We start from the raw sequence: 20,956 nt of genomic DNA, 5'->3' as shown, positions 1-20,956 counted from the left end.
GATGAACATTACCCCGCCCCGACATGTAAATATACTTTTTAATAAAACTGATTTGAGCCGTTTACCTGGCTGGCCCCCTTGTTTGTCCCCATCTGTAAGCTTATAGTTGTCTGATCGAATGGTTTGTCAGTCTGCATCTTTGGGTCGTACAGATGTCTCCTGGTGCCGTAGGCGGTCATACCCGCTTGACTTGCACATTTGTTGGTTCCCATCTGCAAGCAAAATTATTAGGATGAGGCTACAAGCAGTATTTATATTCATATAGATTATGTAGCGGTTCCTAATAGACAGTGAAAATGTGATTATGGTTTCCTAGTAATTCTAAGCTACAAAGGAACAAGACAAGGAGCAAAACAAGGAGAAACTCCCAGCACTTATGAAGAGTGCATGGCTGAGGATAATGACTAGTACACCCTATATGACCGGTGTATCAGGAACTCAATCCATTAAAATAAACCTGGTTATTAAACGCTAGGCTCAACGCTGCGTGCAGCCAACCTCAGTGGCATCACCACTGTAGTCAGCACAGCAGCCGAAGCTGCGTCTGGGAGGCGGCGCCGGACCCAGGGAAGAAGAGTAGCTGCCAAATTTATTATTTTACACAGTGTGAGGTTCATGTTCTTGAACGTGGACAACCCTTTTAAAAGGACTTGTAATGTTCATTTACTTCCTATTTGCAAAGTTAAAAATCTGTATCAATTTGCTCCTGTAGAGTCTGGACCTTCTCCATCTAGCCAAGTGATCTGCAAAACTGATACAAGTCACACAGGGCTCCTGGTCTGTTCGGATGGCTCTTTGCTCACCTTTCACTACGCTCACTGTTCAAGACCTACAGCTTGGGGTAGAGGGGAGGGGGATGTACAGTGGGGCAAAAAAGTATTTAGTCAGTCAGCAATAGTGCAAGTTCCACCACTTAAAAAGATGAGAGGCGTCTGTAATTTACATCATAGGTAGACCTCAACTATGGGAGACAAACTGAGAAAAAAAAAATCCAGAAAATCACATTGTCTGTTTTTTTAACATTTTATTTGCATATTATGGTGGAAAATAAGTATTTGGTCAGAAACAAACAATCAAGATTTCTGGCTCTCACAGACCTGTAACTTCTTCTTTAAGAGTCTCCTCTTTCCTCCACTCATTACCTGTAGTAATGGCTCCTGTTTGACCTTGTGATCAGTATAAAAAGACACCTGTGCACACCCTCAAACAGTTTGACTCCAAACTCCACTATGGTGAAGACCAAAGAGCTGTCAAAGGACACCAGAAACAAAATTGTAGCCCTGCACCAGGCTGGGAAGACTGAATCTGCAATAGCCAACCAGCTTGGAGTGAAGAAATCAACAGTGGGAGCAATAATTAGAAAATGGAAGACATACAAGACCACTGATAATCTCCCTCGATCTGGGGCTCCACGCAAAATCCCACCCCGTGGGGTCAGAATGATCACAAGAACGGTGAGCAAAAATCCCAGAACCATGCGGGGGGACCTAGTGAATGAACTGCAGAGAGCTGGGACCAATGTAACAAGGCCGACCATAAGTAACACACTACACCACCATGGACTCAGATCCTGCAGTGCCAGACGTGTCCCACTGCTTAAGCCAGTACATGTCCGGGCCCGTCTGAAGTTTGCTAGAGAGCATTTGGATGATCCAGAGGAGTTTTGGGAGAATGTCCTATGGTCTGATGAAACCAAACTGGAACTGTTTGGTAGAAACACAACTTGTCGTGTTTGGAGGAAAAAGAATACTGAGTTGCATCCATCAAACACCATACCTACTGTAAAGCATGGTGGTGGAAACATCATGCTTTGGGGCTGTTTCTCTGCAAAGGGGCCAGGACGACTGATCCGGGTACATGAAAGAATGAATGGGGCCATGTATCGTGAGATTTTGAGTGCAAACCTCCTTCCATCAGCAAGGGCATTGAAGATGAAACGTGGCTGGGTCTTTCAACATGACAATGATCCAAAGCACACCGCCAGGGCAATGAAGGAGTGGCTTCGTAAGAAGCATTTCAAGGTCCTGGAGTGGCCTAGCCAGTCTCCAGATCTCAACCCTATAGAAAACCTTTGGAGGGAGTTGAAAGTCCGTGTTGCCAAGCGAAAAGCCAAAAACATCACTGCTCTAGAGGAGATCTGCATGGAGGAATGGGCCAACATACCAACAGTGTGTGGCAACCTTGTGAAGACTTACAGAAAACGTTTGACCTCTGTCATTGCCAACAAAGGATATATTACAAAGTATTGAGATGAAATTTTGTTTCTGACCAAATACTTATTTTCCACCATAATATGCAAATAAAATGTTAAAAAAAAAACAGACTGATTTTCTGGATTTTTTTTTCTCAGTTTGTCTCCCATAGTTGAGGTCTACCTATGATGTAAATTACAGACGCCTCTCATCTTTTTAAGTGTTGGAACTTGCACTATTGCTGACTGACTAAATACTTTTTTGCCCCACTGTACATAGATATCCAGTGAGGGCAAGAAAAAGTACATGTAGTGTCTCGGGAACGTCTCTCCTTGTGGAGAGTACAAAACTGACGTAAAGAGATTTACAGGCCATGAAATGCTTCTATGGGAAATTAAAAATTCAAATGGTCTCCTCAGAGATAACTTGAACTCTAGTGACACTGATGAGAAGAAGCAATCCTAAAAGAAATAAAAAATAAATAAAAGTATCAACCCTTTAATGAGCCTTGTCATATGACTTTGGATAAAAGCCAAACTAGGCAAGTGTTTCGGAACGATTGCCCCTCATCAGTGCAAAGCAAGAGGTCTGATTGTCAGAGGATTCTTTTAGCCCAATGTTTCTTCTTATGAACAGGACATGATGAGGAAATGAGTGCAGGATAGAAGCTGTGCTGTTATAAATGAAGGACAGCAGCAAATGGATACACACAGGTTGAGCCTGTATTACTATGAGAGGCACTCCCACAAAAGAAAAATCAAAATCCTTGGTTACACTACAATCTAACAGGGATGACTGAAATTTAATGGAGATTGAAGCCCGAAACTCAGTGCAATGTGATTAACTAAAAAGCAACCACAAAAACCAAACAAACCCTTACTAATGCTTTTTCAGGACTCCTTTCAGCAGTGCATTGATTCTGGCGGCTCAGACTGTGCAGATAATGGGCTGCAGGACCCAATAGCCCCTTCAACAAAATCTTTATTATGCTAAACCATTCTTGCTTTGGGGGAAAGCCTTGAGAAGAGATATCCCAATAAGACAGGGAAATTTCTTTTTATGCTATCAAAGATAGGGATATATATTAAAAAAAAAAACAAAAAGTGGTCTTGTTTTCTATGGCAACTTATCATTCACGTTATTTACTGTAGCATTATTAGATGGCTTGAATGTTTGACCGATCTGCAGCCGCACATGACATGTATCAGCGGCAGTAAAGGAGGTGAAGGGAAGTTCACAAGGAAACACTTTCAGCCGTCAGAGAGGCCATTACTCACACAAAGTGTCTGGTTAGACAGCGGAGTGAGCAATCCCGTGTCAGACAAGGCAGCGACGCGCTCCGCACAGCCTTACCTGTAAGCCGATGACGCTCTGCCCAGCCTTTAGCTTATCGTCGTCAAACTGTCTCCTCTGCTTCTCTGCATACTTGACTCCAATGTCTACGGTGGTGTGGAAGCCTTTTGTTTTGGCCTAGAAAAATAAAAAAAATTGTGACTTTATCAGACAAAAAATAAATAAAAACCAACATGTAACAAATTCGGTGTATTTTAAAGTGAATCTATCACCAGACTTCACAATATAAAACGCAAACATTATTAAGGAGATCTGGTAGACCCGTTGAGGACGGTGTAATTACTATGAAAATCCATGTCAGAATGGTTTCATCATCGTTTTTTGTAAGCCCACCAAGCCAGATCGACAGTTCCTCAGTGTCTTCCCTGCTGCTGCTGAAATCTCACACTGCTCAGTACAAGCTGCAGCTGTCAGTCAGGCTGAAGTCACTTGGACTCCTCTTAATATCAAAATTATACAGCCAATCTAACACGAGTCTCAGGGTAAAATCTATTTCATTGTGTAAAATTAGGCGAGACACTTGTGAATGTTCTTTTTTTTCTCCTCTATCCCATGCCATCATATATATATAAAAAAAAAAAAAAAAGACCGCACTCCAGCTTGTAGAGGTGAAAAAATGTTATTTAATAGCGACATTTCGGCTCCAAGTGTGAGACTCTCACTTGAGAAAGGTTCACATTTGGAGCCTTTGTGGGCTAATAGCAATTTTTTCACCTCTACAATTGGGGGGGCTGTCTCCATTTTTTTCTACTATATTGAAGGTTTGCTATTTGCCTGGGGGGCACGACATCCATTTCAGTTTCTATCTCTTTCTTTTTGATAGATGGATTATAGTTGTTTTTTACATTTTAAAAACTACACAATGGAAAACGGGCTGAGGCAAAAGTTCAGACACCCTTGGAGATTTGTGTGGTCAGATAACTTTGACCAAAGTTTCAGATCTTAATTAGCCCATTAGGGTTATGGCTTGTTCACCATCATCATTAGAAAAGGATAAATGATGCAAAATTTCCCAGCTTCCTCTAACCTTGTGCCAAAAAACAGCAGCCATGGATTCTTCTAAGCAGCTGCCTAGCACTCGGAAAATGAAAATGGTGGAGGCCCACAAAGGAGGAGAAGGATGTAGGGAGCTAGCCAAGTGTTTTCAAGTTGTCCTTTCCTCAGTTCAAAATGGCAGTTAACATGAATAATGGAGGTCAACATCAGGTCTAGAAGACCAAGCAAATTTTCAGTGAGCTGGTCGTAGGATTGCTAGAGAGGCAAATCAGAACATCTGCTTGACTGCAAAAGACCTTCAGAAAGATTTAACAGAAGCTAGAGATGTGGTACATTGTTCTACTGTTCAGAGACAACTGCACAAATATGGCCTTCATGGAAGAGTCATATGAAGAAAACCTCTCCTGCGTCCTCACCATAAAATTCAGTGTCAGCAGTATGCAAATGAACATCTAAACAAGTCTGATGCATTTTGGAAACAAGTCCTGTGGGCAGATGAGGTTAAAGTACAACTATTTGGCCACAATGATCAAAAGGCATGTGTGGAGAAAAACGGGCACAGAATTTAAAGAAAATCTTGCCACCTATTAAGCTTGGGGGTGAAATCAACCATGCTTTGGGGTTGTGTTGCAGCCAATGGCACGGGGAATATTTCATGGGTAGAGGAAAGAATGGATTCAATGAAAATTCAACAAATTCCTGATGGAAACATAACACCATCTGTAAAAGCGTGGAAGTTGAAACTAGGATGGCTTCTACAAAAGGATAATGATTAGTAATGAGTGAATGTGCTCAAATAATATGTTTGCGAGTCCCTGCAGCTGCATAATTCGAGGTTGTTAGACAGCCACAACACATGCGGGGATTGCCTAACAGCAGGAAAACATGCAGCTACAGAGACTCAACATATTTGAACACATTCACGCGTCACTAATAATGAGCCTAAAAACATGTCAAAAGCCACTACCGCAAAGGCACAAGCTGAAGGTTTTACAATGGCCCTCACAGTCCCCTGATCTGAACATCATGGAAAATCTGTGTTTAGACCTCAAAATAGCAGAGGATGCAAGATGACCCAAGAATCTCACAGAACTGGAAGAATTCTCCAAGGAAGAATGGATGAAAATCCCTCAAACAAGAATTGAAAAAGTCTCTTGTCTGGCTACAAGAAGCATTTACAAGCTGTGATACTTTCAAAAAGGGGTGCTACTAGGTACTAACCATACAGGATGCCCAAACTTTTGGATTAGTCTATTTTCCTTTTTTTACATTTTAAAATGTAAGAAAATGACTACATAAAGCTGTAACACCAGAATGTTACTGAGAATGTAAAAGTTTGGGCACCCCTGGTCAAAATTACTCTTATTGTGAACAGTTAAGCAATTTTGACTAGTGGTGCCCAAACTTTTACATTCTGGTGGTATTCCGTGAATTTGCCAAAGCATATGAAATAATAATAATAATAATAATAATAATAATAATAATAATAAATAGTGACGAGCGAGTGTACTCCTTGCTCGGGTTTTCCCGAGCATGCTCGGGTGGTCTCCGAGTATTTGTTAGTGTTCGGAGATTTAGTTTTCATCGCCTCAGCTGAATGATTTACAGCTAGTAGCCAGGCTGAGTACATGTGGGGGTTGCCTGGTTGCTAGGGAATCCCCACATGTATTCAAGCTGGCTAGTAGCTGTAAATCAATCATTCAGCTGAGGCGATGAAAACTGAATCTCTGAACACTAACAAATACTTGGAAATCACCCGAGCAACGAGTATACTCGCTCATCACTAATAATAAAGCTTCTCAGGCTGAAATGTGCCATGGCAATTATAGCTTTATGTAGTTGCTATTTGAGCAGTTCCCATGTTTCTTTTTATGGTATGTTGACCCCTAGTGAATGTGCTGGGGGCTTTCCACTGTGGATTTGTGGGTGGAAAAGCCACAGCATATTACTGTACCATCGAAGTGGCTGAAATTATATAGATTCTGTACAAAAAATCCACAGGTCTACAGCCATGGCGCAGATTTTCACCTTGAAGCTGCCTTTCCCATTTCAAGGACCGTCTCCCTACACTTCACTCTATACCAACAGGTACAAGTAATGGCGATTCTTGGTCTGGACATGTGGGTTGTCCACAGTGCACAGTCCGCAGGACACAAGGAAATCACGTGCACGCCAGCAATAAATAGGCCTAAGGGAACCAAGCTGTGCGAGTCCTGTGTACACACTGGGAGCAGATCCAAGGAGGAAACATACTCCCATCAGTTATATAATAAGGACAAAACACTACAAGACTAAAGTGACAGCCTCAGCTGCTGCTGAACCTCAGAGTACACATCGAAGATGCTGCAGAACCTCTTTTACAGCACAAGGGACCCTTCACAGGGATCTGTATTATGTGGCATAACATTAATTATATATAGTCACTGCATGGTAGATTATATTCCATATAGCGGTCACTAGAACAGATCCATGAACTCACCAGACCAGCGAGGGCTACCAGGGAGATCTGAACCTGGGTCATGTTTCCATTCTCAAAGAGGTCGTTAGCTTCGAAGATGTCATGTGGCTTCATCCCATAATCCTGTATGGCTTTGATGAAGTTTCCGATGTTCTCCAGCTGCAGAAAAGCAGATCAGGCAATAAGCCTCCAACCTCCCATATACAGCCCCCGTACAGTATGCGGGTCGGCGGGAGACGTGGGGGGTCCACGCTTACCTTGTGCCAGTTTATTTTGGCTTCATTAATTTTCTTCACTGCTCCTGGGTTCAGCTTATTAATGAGGCTGTAGGAGGGAGGAAGAACAGTTTACAGAGAGGCCGAGCCGCGAATACACCGACATTACCGGGGTCGTCCAGTGTCCAATGACGAAACCGTACAATCATCATTTAATGAAGAGTTACGGTAAGTAAGGCTGTGTTGCTGTTTTGTTGTATATTTTTCCTGCAAGGATTAGTTGCGGAAAATGTGCAGTGTTTTACAAGATTTTTTAAAAATCTGCAAGTATTGGGCCAGATTCAGCAAGATCGGCGTTGGCCATGTGGGTCTTGAAGAGGGGCGTGCTGGAGTCAGACGCTCCCGCTTTACGAGGAGGTGCAGGAATCTGGAGCGTCTGACGAGTGTCGAGCCCCTTCGTGCCCTACGAGAAATCTCGCTCCACTGGAGTCCAAGGGACCAAGAGAGATTTCTGGGGTAGAGAACGTCACGAATTAGCCAATCTGACCCATGGACAGGACAACCACTGCGTAATGGGGTCTGCAGCATGACACACTTCCACACTTACTATTAGCTTCCACCAATTCTTTTTCCAGTATTATAATCAGATAAGCAATATGTAAGGTGGACAGCACCTCTCTGTCTCTCAGTGCTACTGTTAGCGAGGTAGCCAAGTCTCCCACCTTCTGCAGTCACCAGCAGTGCTACTGTTAGAGAGGTAGCCAAGTCTCCCACCTTCTGCAGTCACCAGCAGTGCTACTGTTAGCGAGGTAGCCAAGTCTCCCACCTTCTGCAGTCACCAGCAGTGCTACTGTTAGCGAGGTAGCCAAGGCTCCCACCTTCTGCCGTCACCAGCAGTGCTACTGTTAGCGAGGTAGCCAAGTCTCCCACCTTCTGCCGTCACCAGCAGTGCTACTGTTAGCGAGGTAGCCAAGTCTCCCACCTTCTGCCGTCACCAGCAGTGCTACTGTTAGCGAGGTAGCCAAGTCTCCCACCTTCTGCAGTCACCAGCAGTGCTACTGTTAGTGAGGTAGACAAGTCTCCCACCTTCTGCAGTCACCAGCAGTGCTACTGTTAGCGAGGTAGCCAAGTCTCCCACCTTCTGCAGTCACCAGCAGTGCTACTGTTAGCGAGGTAGCCAAGTCTCCCACCTTCTGCCGTCACCAGCAGTGCTACTGTTAGCGAGGTAGCCAAGTCTCCCACCTTCTGCCGTCACCAGCAGTGCTACTGTTAGCGAGGTAGACAAGTCTCCCACCTTCTGCAGTCACCAGCAGTGCTACTGTTAGCGAGGTAGACAAGTCTCCCACCTTCTGCAGTCACCAGCACAGCTGAAGCCTTTGTACCATGTAAGACCACCGTGATTACCACCCCTGCTCCAGGCCCCTAGGACCCCACAGTATAGCTGGACTCTGGGCATAGAAGCACAATGTACGGTATGTACGTTACTTACTGGCACAGAATGACACCGTCCCGCAGTCCGACTTGGAAATTTTCACCGATTCTCATCCCGGTGACCTCTTCTATCCATAGCCGCAGCTCATCTTCTACTTGAGGGTCATATTTCTGGGCGATCTGCATAAGAAGAGATGAAGAACACCCTACATTGAGAAGCCATCATGGATCCTCCATACTATATAGGATATACATACATCATGCTGCTACTACCCAGGCCTAGATCCTGGTGACCGCTACCCTGTTATTCTCCACACTTCAACCAAGTGCAGTAGTTAAAGGGGTATTCCCATCTCCTAGTTCCTATCCCAATATGTAGTAGGTGTAACGATAATATTCACAAACGCCCCCTATGTCTCTCTCCTCATGTGCAGGCATTGCAGGACCTTATGTATCCATGGTTATGACCACTAGCAGATAGCGGTCACTATATCAGTGGACATAACCATTGATACCTAAGGTCCTGCAATGCCTGCACATGAGGAGAGAGACATCGCAAATCAGAAAAACTAGACCACATTTCTAATTGGAGGGATTTGCTAACATTATTATCCCATCTACTACATATTGGGATAGGATCTTGGAGATAGGAATAACCCTTTAGGCTCCTGTCGTGTTCGCCATAAATTAATAGAAGTTCCAACACATTCAGGAACCCAAAGAAAAAAGCAGATCATTGACTACAAAGGCACCCGTTAGATAGTGGTTGTCCGACAGCCATTTCTGCCGACTTCCCATACGGCCAACCAAGTTTTCAAGCGTTCTCTGTAGGGAGCGTGGAGTAAGGCTTTTCCACACAAATTTGGTGGAGACTTGCCACCTAGGGGAACAATAGGATCAGGACGGCCCCACACACATTAAACGATTGGACGGTCCCCACAAAAATTGGCGGTTTGGATATTAATCTAATGTCCATGAGGGCCACTAGTGATACTACACTATCACAGTAGCATATCAGCTATAGTCATCAGCCGGACATTGTGTAACAGGCATAGAATAGAGGTGCCACATCATGCTCGAAAGGCAGATTTTAGGTAAAGGGAAACATGTAAGTATTATGGGCAGCATAAGGCGGCCAGCATGCAGAAGATTGCAGGAAAGATCAGACCAACAGCTCGGCTGAGCCTGCACAGTACATTGGTTTATTAATGCATAATTAGTAGTGAGGAGCGAACGTGTTCTGATAAGGTGTTATCTGAGCATGCTCGGGTGCTAACCAAATGTCTTCGGCGTGCTCGAAAAATATGTTTGAGCCCCCGCGGCTGTTCAACAGCCTTAACTCATGCAGGGATTGCTTAACAAACAGACAATCCTTGCATGTGTTGCAGCTGTCAAACAGGAGTGAGACGTGCAGCTGTGGGGACTCGAACATATTTTTTTGAGAACACAGAAAACAATCGGTTAGCACATTAGCATGCTCAGATAACACCTTATCCAAGCACGTTAAGGGTACCGTCACACTATACGATTTACCTACGATCACGACCAGCGATATGACCTGGCGGTGATCGTAGGTAAATCGTAGTGTGGTCGCTGGGGAGCTGTCACACAGATAGCTCTCCAGCGACCAACGATGCCGAGGTCCCTGGGTAACCAGGGTAAACATCGGGTAACTAAGCGCAGGACTGCGCTTAGTAACCCGATGTTTACCCTGGTTACAAGCGTAAAACTAAAAAAAAAACAAACAGCACATACTTACATTCTGGTGTCCGTCAGGTCCCTTGCCGTCTGCTTCCCGCACTCAGTGACTGCCGGCCGTAAAGTGAAAGTGAAAGCACAGCCGCTGTGCTCTGCTTTCACTTTACAGCCGGCAGACACAGTGCGGGAAGCAGACGGCAAGGGACCTGACGGACACCAGAATGTAAGTATGTGCTGTTTGTTTTTTTTTAGTTTTACGCTTGTAACCAGGGTAAACATCGGGTTACTAAGCGCGGCCCTGCGCTTAGTTACCCGATGTTTACCCTGGTTACAAGCGAGCGCATCGCTGGATCGCATCGCTAGATCGGTGTCACACACACTGATCTAGCGATGACAGCGGGAGATCCAGCGATGAAAGAAAGTTCCATACGATCTGCTACGACGTACAATTCTCAGCAGGATCCCTGATTGCTGCTGCGTGTCAGACACAGCGATATCGTAACGATATCGTTGGAACGTCACGAATCGTACCGTCGTAGCGATCGAAATGGTATAGTGTGACGGTACCCTTACTCATCACTTAATCAGCAAAATCAGACAAGCTGCCAGAGGCCATTACTTATCCATAAAGCCAAACAACCAATCAAAACTGCAGCGACTGATGTATGTAACACCAGAAGATACTTTATAATACAAAGTAAAACAACGAGCAGTCACATTATAAGGATGCAGACTCCACAGCGGATGTGACGCTTGCCTTCAGTATTTCAACATTAGTTGATGCCACCATGGTTTTCTATACTCCAGACACACTGTAGACCGCCTTTCCAAGGCAATATTACTCAGGAAATATCTGGTAACCATATAATAGCGGTATCAGGTGCGCCAGGACACGACCATGCCAGTACACGCAGGATGGGAAAGAACAGAAAAAGAAAAGGCCGTTCTCAAAATCAACCTCTTTCAACCAGTTACACATTACTTGATTATTGTTACTTGTTAGAAGAAAAATAATCCCGCTCCCTTATAAACAGTATCCGCCATTACTACCACTTGTGGTCGGCATTCCACAGTCCCACTGCTCTAACTGGAAAGAACCCTTTTCTATTTAAATGCCAGAATTGCCTCCACAATTAATTTTCCCTGGTCCTTCCTAAAAACCTTGGAAGTAATAAATCATGTGCCAGTCCTATCTAATAAATATATATATATATATATATATATATATATATATATATATATATATATATATATATATATATATATATATATATATATATATATATATATATATATATATATATATATATATACACATATACATATACATACACACACACACACACTTCAATGTTACAAACAAAAAAAAAAAACAAAGAAAAACAAAACACTGATCCAGTTTAAATATGTGACTGCGTATTTGTTTTCTTGCCTCATTGCTGCTGGATCGGTTCTATCTGATGATTACGGGACATGTGACCACAGCCTTGTGACCAGAACACCCAGGTCCTTCTCCTGCTCTGAACTACATAAAGGTACCTTCACACATAACGATATTGTTAACGATATCGTTGCTTTTTGTGACGTAGCAACGATATCGTTAATGAAATCGTTCTGTGTGACAGCGACCAACGATCAGGCCCCTGCTGGGTGTTCGTTGGTCGCTGAACAAACTGTCTGTGTGAGCACAGCGGCCGGAAAGCAGAGCGGTGACGTCACCGCTGTGCTTTCCGGCTGACCGACGCTCACAGCCAGTACAGGAGGAGTGCAGAGCACAGCGCTGGAGGACAGACGGCTGTAGGTAAGTATGTAGTGTTTGTTTTTTTTACTTTTAGGATGGTAACCAGGGTAAACATCGGGTTACTAAGCGCGGCCCTGCGCTTACTTACCCGATGTTTACCCTGGTTACCAGTGAAGACATCGCTGGATCGGTGTCACACATGCCGATCGAGCAATGTCCACGGGAGATCCAGCGACGAAATAAAGTTCTGGACTTTGTTCAGCGGCCAACGATCTCCCAGCAGGGGCCTGATCGTTGGTCGCTGTCTCACACAACGATTTCATTAACGATATCGTTGCTACGTCACAAAAAGCAACGATATCGTTAACAATATCGTTATGTGTGAAGGTACCTTTATGTATAAGCAGCAATAATGATGACTCCGGCCATGATGCATTTCTTTACATTTGTCAATATAAACCACTGGCCATGTTTTTGCCCATGCAGACATCTCATCTCACCATTCATTAATATCATATACGGTAATTAACTGCATTTACACCACGTTGTGTGCCATCAGTGAGCACTGACACTTTACAAAGCTCGGAAGATCTTCAGAATAAATGTAACCAGCACAGATCACTTGCCGGTAGCTAACAGCACTTTGGCCCATTTACTGTAGGGTGTACCCTCCGCTCGCATGTAGCAAGGCTCGTTAAAGGGTAGATATTGACTTTCAGGATTGCTACCCCCAATACACGGTACTAGAGTTCTAGTCTTATTCTCTGAAGATACTTCCATAAGACTTATGCCAGCGTGGCACTCTCCACAAGAAGAAATATTCCCCTATTGACCCCCTATCGGAGTCATCTCACCCAGCCAAATCAGATCTCAAGCTTTGCACTGATGAGGGGGCAAGCACATGTCTGCAAATGGGGTCTCTGGTTGGCTTTTTATCTAAAGTTATGAGGCAAGGCTTGTTAAATAGACGATATTGGCTTTTAGCACGGCTACATCCAATAGGTGGCGCTACACTTCTAGTTGTCTTCCTCTTTGGAGAGGACATTTGCATATGAAGGAAAGCACAAATATCAGTCACTCGTCAAGTGTGTATTATTCTGCCAAATACACACAAAACCAAGTTCAAAACTATAGCTGTGACTTGTCTTCATGTAAAGTCCCTTCTAAAGGGAATCTGTCCGCAAGTTTTTGCCATGTAATCTGACAGCAGCATGATGTAAGGACAGAGACCCTTATTCCGGTGATGTATCACTTAGTTTACTGGGTGCAGCAGTTGTGATAGAATCACAGTTTTCTCTGCTGCAGCTCTCAGAATACTGAGCTCCGTATAACCCCATTCACACCACCGATTGGCAGCTTTTTGTGTACACTGTGCATTGATAGAAAGCTGCTAATCTTTGGTGGGGGAGAGGCTGGACCAGGAGGAACGTGACACCTAGTCCTGTAAGTGATAATCTCCAGCTGATAAATCACTGATTTTACTCAAACAGCAAAATATAGCCCAGTAAAGTGACATTCCTGGAATCAGGATCTCTGCCCCTACATCATGCTGCTCTCGGATTGCATAGTAAAAACCTGGTAACAGATTCCCTTTAAAGATGCCAGTAGAAAAATCGCAGGAAATAACTAAATAGCGTAGTAGCAAATAATGAAAAGTTCCATAAACAATAGAAACAATAAAATAAAAAGCCAAAAAGGTATTGCATCTCTAAGTGATACATACAATGTTCCAGTGAGGTTATTCTCAGTAAGAATTTGTCAGCATAAAACACTGAACGTGTCCTGGAAGGGTTAATAAGCCATCAGATGCCTCTTCCACACAATCCGTTTCAAGGATATGGAAAATCAGCGGCTCCTCGAAAAGACCATTTTATTTTTTGTATGAAGCAACCAAAATGAAAAGTTTCACATGAGCTAAGAGAAGAAAAATCCGCTTCAGATTTCACCGCCAGCGCTGGCCGCACGCCAAACCTTATAAAATGTTCCTCCGCGGTTCCACGGCTGGGAAGTTCAGAAGCTCGCCATAAAAGGCTGCGTCCCCGTATGTAAGCAGCACCCACGGTCAGAGCCCCTCTGCCCCGATCAGGTCACCAGAATTAAACATTTCATCTACGTCAATATTCCATGAGCTTCGCCAGCAGCTGACTGAACCCTTGACAAGAGGATTTGGGTTCATGAAGCTAAAAAGTAAAAACGAAGAACCTAGAAGAGAATCTGTCAGGAGAATTCCACCCCTCAAAGGCTTTCAAAAATCAAAAGCTGTCTGTGTGACAGCTCTCCAGCGACCAAACAGCGACGCTGCAGCGATCCGGATCGTTGTCGGTATCGCTGCAGCGTCGCTAAGTGTGACGGTACCTTAACACGGCCAGTCCGATAAGGAGAGATCAGCATTTGAATTGCTATGCAAAAGGAGGTAGAGGATTTGTAGATCTGAAGCCTCTGTCAGTCCAGCTCTATTCCCAGGGCTGCCCCCTCCTGCTTGAGTGAAGGCTCTTTTGCCCAAGATCACAAAGCATAGAAGCGGTCAGTGAAGCAGCAGTAGGTGGCGGCGCTGCGGGGAAAAGAGCTGGAGTGACAGAGGCTACTGATCTAGAAATTAATCTTCTGCTTCCTTTGCATATCCACTCAAAAGCTGATTTCTCAGTAACAGACTGGCCATGTAAAGATATTGCTGGCTTTGTCTTGGTCAGCAGGATTCCACCCCAAGCCCAGCAATATCTTTACTGACAAATCTGCTTTTGAATTGATATGCAAAGGAGGCAGCAGATTTATTTATAGATAGGAAGGCTCTGTCACTCCAGCTCTATTACCATCTCCTGCTGCTTCACTGACAGCCTCTGTGCTGTGTCATCTAAAGAAAAAGAGCGGTCACTCAAGCAGGAGGAAGCTGCGCTGGGAATAGAGCTGGAGTGACAGAGGCTTCAGATCAAAAATAGCTCTTCAGCCTTATTTGCAAATCAATTCAAATGCCGATTTCTCTATAATGATGGAACGGACTGGACATGTAAAGATTGCTGGACTTTTCTTTGAAATAGCTACATATGCATATAGTTTGGGGAGGGTGAAATCCTGATGACAGATTTCCTTTAATGGATTTCACATTCAAGACCAGAATATACCTTACAGGTCACACATGCAAATGGAGGTCATGTGCTGCTTCATAAAATTCTATAGGAAAAAAAAAAAAAAAAAGTTTCCATCTTCATGCTCATGCGATACCTGCCGAACCACATTCTTCCATCAGCAGCCGACTCTCACAGAGTTTCACAAAGAAATTTTAGTCTATAGAGAGGACTCACATTGGGTTCCCATTCAGATGACGACTTTATTCTAAGAGAGGAATGGCAGTGCTAGGTCCTGGTAAAAGAGTAACGCCTTACCGTGGTTACCAGGTGCACATGAATTGGCCAATTTTTGCGCTAAGCTTTCTCAGTTTGTCATATTTCTAGTGCAGTAATGCAATTCAAATGTCATATTTGCATGCTATGGCGCTACAGAGTGCTGCCTTTTTTGTTCATTTGCTCTCACAGAGTGACAAACGTCTTGGTTTCGTTCTGTACTGGGTTTTATGCGATGATATGAAGGTCAAGTCCAATATTACCGCATTAGGGGATCTCCATGTAACCGACTGCAGAATTAATTAAAAACGGAATCTTATCAAATGTGTAGTGATCTAGAATGTCCAGTACGGGAGGGGTAATCCATTTTACTCCCTCTCGCCTTGTGGGATTTTGCAAGGCAACTGGTAATATTTTGCACGTACAGCGTCCTCTGATGATAATCAACTCAGGTTATAGACTTTGTATTTCGCAGAATTTGATCATTGTTGAAACATTAACTTTCTTCTTATGAAACTGTCGCTGGGCAGTAAGCTACAGAACTGGATTTCCATGCCAAGACCCGCCAGTGACTAAGGAAGACAACGCTGTAGAATAGGTTTGGCGCTAGACAGTGTCACAACTTTAAGCTCCTGGGTCCCTATGCTAAAATTCCAATGGGGTAAACCAGGGCCGCCATCAGGGCATTACTGCCCTTACTGGCGTATGGGGTGCGATGAGCAGAGGGGGCCGGCAGAGGGTCCCCTCTCTTCTGCTCACCGGGCCCAGCAGTAGGATTCTGCCAGCTCAGTAACTGCTGCCCATGCGTTGAACGGGCAGTTAAAATTTGTTGCCGTGCGGGAGTTTCCCACCACAACTCTCACAGGGGGTCTTTAATAGTAGTGGTCTTCTAGTAAGGTCTTACAGGGACTTTTTGGAACCCCAAAACTCCAGTAACTATAAGATTAGTGGACTATTCAGGGGTAGGAACGTGACAGCAGACATCAATCGCTTTATGTAAATGATCGTAATTTGTTTGTATACATATATTGCGTCATGTGACGTGTGGACTATGTCCTGCGGTATTTACTGTGTATTGTGATATGATAAGGTATAAATTATATAGAGTAAGACATAGGTTAGATTTTAGGACAAAAGGTAGTGACCATAGGGCAAGATAGATTTTGGTAAGCATTATAGCTGTATTATGTTTAATGTATGTAAATGTAATGCATAACATTTATGAAGGAGATCTGTCAGCTACAGATGTAGTTTGGGACTAGCCCATAGTGGGAGGGGTAAGTGCCAACAAGAAGGGACTGCTTCCCGACAGGCAGTCAGATAGGAAAGTACAGTAACCAAGGTCAAGTTAAGTTGCAGTGGGCCGATAGTGGATGCAAGAATCTAATCGTTCGGGGCAGTGGGAGCCAATAAAACTTCAGAATGGAAGCGAAAAATAAATTAGAGAGACGACTTGCAAATAGTAGAAATTAAACTAGCGACATGAGGAACACACCAAGAGAAATGCTTGTTAATATGTCTGACACGTCACGAAAACCAAGATGAAGGAAGTACTGGTATGTTTGAGCTGTCAAGGTCCTACAGGAACAAGAGGCAAATTCACACTCAAGGTCAAACATAAAACAAATCCTGTAAATATGTAAAATACAACTTGTATTTAGAAATTATTCACTTAAAAGCCACCAACCAATGAGAACCCGCCCAAAGCAGCAAATTTGATAAGCCCATGTCCACACAATTTACTGTTTAAAAAAAAAAAAAAAAAATCACGTGATCGCTCCTGGACTGCGATCGTGCAGGAGAGTCATATGACAAGTGATGAAACATTGGAAAGAGGGCCATGTTTGTAAAGCAAGTCAATTATAACAAAACTAGTCGGGACAGTCAAGAAAAGTTGGATCTCTAAAGTGAGACACCACCAAGTCATATCATAACACCATTAAGTCAAGCCACAGACCATCTCGTTCCCCCTATGCTGGACGTTCTCTATAATCAGGACCAGCATTAGGGGCAGGCAGACCAGGCAACTGCCTAGGGCCCCCAGCCAGTGGCCGCTATGGGGCCCCCCTGAGTAAGAGGGGCCTGTCACCGCCCCCTCACTGCATCGCACATAGATGCCGATAAAGTTGAAAGCAGTGATGGAGGAGAGAGCATCATGTGATGCTCCCTCTCTGCCTGTGACTCCGCGTTTTTCAGCAGTGGAGCTGGTGAGATGCTCTGCAGAAGTCAGAGCAGCAGGGGAGGGACGGAGGAGAGGTAAATAGTGTGAGTGCGTGTGTGTGTGCGTGCTGCACAAGAGTGGGAGTGACTGCACTATACTGTGTGTTTGTGGGGGGGGCTGAATTATACTGTGGGGGTGGGGCCTGCATTATACTGTGTATGTTGGGCTGCATTATACTCTGGGGGGGCTACATTGTAGTCTACGAATGACCATGGGGAGTGCATTATACTATATGGGACCTGCATTATACTGTATCGAGGACCATCTGAACCAATCATTCTTCCTCAGGTGGGGTAAGGGTAGGTGCACACAGTCAGTAAACGCTGCGGGTTGGACATTGCATACTTTTGCAGCAGGCAGATGTTACAGCATAGTGGATGGGATTTTGAGAAATCCCATGCCCATTATGCATGCACAGATGCCTGCAGCTCACTCGTGGAAACTGACATGTGGTGCGTCTTTCCAGACTGCAGCATGTCAATTTATCTTGGTCTCCGCAAGACAAATTTCACCCGTACAAGGTATTGGATGCAGTGAATCCACACGGTACAATGAACACATGCGGATTCACCAGCAGACATGTGCTGCGTCCAAAGTGCTGCCAATTACTGAACGTGTGCACATACCCTAAGGCCCGGAAACAAGCGTCGGACGACTTCAATATTGTTGATCGCGCTCGTTCAGCGGCCTGAACTTAGCGCCTGTAAATACAATAGAAATGTTTCTGTCTGATGGTGTAATATGTGAGCATTTGGGACCCCACTTTAAACTTTTGCCCAGGGCCCCAACTTTGTCTATAGTACAAAAGATGCCACCAACCTATCCCACCCAGCTATGAGATGGAATGCAGTATACCAAGTTCCCGAGCTTCGGGGGGGAATCTGGAATTTATGGTTCCCCACCCAAACAAATGATATTATCAAAAATCTCCCTCTGCATTCCCTCCATATGTTCGGCTCATTTCAGGATCTCAAATATACATTTCATCCCGGAAAGTAACAAAACCACAAACAAATGTAACATTACTCGTTTCTAATAACTTGCCCAACCTCAGTCTGGAGGATTTGGCTGCTGGTTTCATGCAGTATATAAAAACTTATCAGAACACTTTTCTCCAAACAAGCAACATACAAAAATTCTGTAAAAACTACCATCCTCTATAGTTCTTTAAGGAAAGCTTCACATTTAATTTTTTTTAAAGGCCAGTGGGCGGGACTACTCAATGATTGACAGTCTTGTCTGTATGACTTATCTCTGCACGCACAATCACTAGTAGGACCGCCCACTGGACACATTTATACGAAGTAATTTTTTTTTTTTTTTAAACAAACCTATATATCATTCTGCTCAGCTTCTGCTCTCTACCTTGCTATCCACAGATCAGACTGCATGTTTAGCATGCCAGCATATTCCATTTCGGGCAGAGACAGACTGCCATATTTCTCGAGCGAGAATCGCATCGCTCTGCACGGACTGGCCTGGCACCCTTCAGACCTGAGCAAGACAGCGTGATGGATTACTATGCAGCTGTCAAGCTCAGGTCAGCAGAGCCGACAGCCAGTACGAGGTTTACAATACGATTCTCGCACGAGAAATACGGCAGTCCGTCTCTGCCCTTACACAGACAGAAGCACATCTCAGTGGTGGGACCTGCATCAAGCTAGAGATCAAGACCCATCCTCATTCATTTCCAGATTTCAAAAAACCATCCATCAATCCTGCTGGATGATTTTTAGAACTTTAAAAAAAATTAATGCAAGAGAGGGGAGCGTGCGGCGAGAAAGAGGGGCGCGTGCCGCCACATATGCACGGACTGAACAGAGGTACAACACAGCGCCCAGCTGTCCAGACAAATGCGAGTCCCAATGATCAGACAATTATCCATCAGACATTTATCATATACGCCAACAGTGTTTCAGATGGGAATACCTCTTAAACAGTAGCGTAGCTACCGAGGGGGCCCATCGCCCCGGGCCTCACACTCTAAGGGGGCCCACCCGTAGCTAAAGTAACTATCAGCAGAACAGGGAGAATCAATCTCCATGCACTGCGGCCCCCCCTATGGGCCCCTGAGCAGACGGGGGGGGGGGGGAAAGGTGCCAGCAGTGGGCCCCCACCCATCATCACAGGTTCAGCTGTATCGGCTGGATATATACAGCTGGCCGCATTGATGAGAGAAGCATTATGCTCCCTCTCTCAGCATACCTCTCTCAGCATCTGACGTCACCAATGCTTACAGGGGTTGCGATGACATCACTGCTCGGCGCCCGCGGTCAGGAGATGTGCGGGTGCTCAGAAGCGGAGGGCTGCCTTACACTACAGGGTCTGCCTATGAGGTGGGGCTGCCTTACGCTACAGGGTCTGCCTATGAGGTGGGGCTGCCTTACGCTACAGGGTCTGCCTATGAGGTGGGGCTGCCTTACGCTACAGGGTCTGCCTATGAGGTGGGGCTGCCTTACGCTACAGGGTCTGCCTATGAGGTGGGGCTGCCATACACTACAGGGTCTGCCTATGAGGTGGGGCTGCCTTACGCTACAGAGTCTGCCTATGGGGTGGGGCTGCCTTATGCTATAGAGTCTGCCTATGGGGTGGGGCTGCCTTATGCTACAGAGTCTGCCTATGGGGTGGGGCTGCCTTATGCTATAGAGTCTGCCTATGGGGGTGCATTATTCAATATAGAGTAGGCCTATGGGGAGTGCATTATACTATATGGAGGCATATGATGAGTGCATTATACTATATTGAGGACTATCTGGTGCATTATACTATGTGGAGGCTGTCTAGGGGGCCATCATACAGTGTGGATATTACAGTGACGGGGCCATCATAGTGTTGGAGCCATCAGTTTGGGGGCTACTAAGGGGTCAGTATACTGTGTGGGTGGTACTATACAGTGAGGGGGCATTATACTGTGTATAAGAGCATCACACTGTGTATAGGGGAGCTGTACAGGGGGAGACTCGGGACATTATTAAATGTAATGTGGGCACTTATTGTTATAGGGGAACGCTGGTTACTGTGACTATCAAAGGGGCACACAGAGGGCAATATTACTTTCTAGGGGGCAAAATGTGGGCACTTTTCTAGGGCACTTGCACCCGGTATTACTGTATTATAGAGGGGTGCTTTAGAATTTACAGGGCACAGTGAATCACACAGCAGGTGCAGTAATAGGGACACATACGGCGGCAGCGACTCAGTATTGGGGTATCAGGTGCAGTAATAGGGACACATACGGCAGCAGCGGCTCAGTATTGGGGTATCAGGTGCAGTAATAAGGACACACGGCAGCAGTGGCTCAGTATTGGGGTAT

At 44.8% G+C, this 20,956-nt stretch overlaps 1 protein-coding gene across 1 annotated transcript in view; it reads right to left on the bottom strand.

Moving 5' to 3' along the window:
• Positions 1-20,956, bottom strand: part of CNN3 (calponin 3) — a 35,784-nt gene that overhangs the window by 2,413 nt on the left and 12,415 nt on the right. Inside the window, exons 2-6 of the mRNA XM_069737693.1 lie at positions 8,704-8,825; positions 7,257-7,323; positions 7,021-7,158; positions 3,546-3,662; positions 66-212 (exon numbers count right to left, since the gene is read on the bottom strand). Coding sequence (XP_069593794.1) covers positions 66-212; positions 3,546-3,662; positions 7,021-7,158; positions 7,257-7,323; positions 8,704-8,825 — 591 coding nt within the window. The remainder of the gene's footprint in view (positions 1-65; positions 213-3,545; positions 3,663-7,020; positions 7,159-7,256; positions 7,324-8,703; positions 8,826-20,956) is intronic.

The sequence above is a fragment of the Ranitomeya imitator genome, chromosome 8 (assembly GCF_032444005.1).
Source record: "Ranitomeya imitator isolate aRanImi1 chromosome 8, aRanImi1.pri, whole genome shotgun sequence".
In the NCBI taxonomy this organism is placed as follows: Eukaryota; Metazoa; Chordata; class Amphibia; order Anura; family Dendrobatidae; genus Ranitomeya; species Ranitomeya imitator.
The sequence above is the reverse complement of the archived record's forward strand: the minus strand, read 5'-3'. Positions and strand labels throughout refer to the sequence as shown.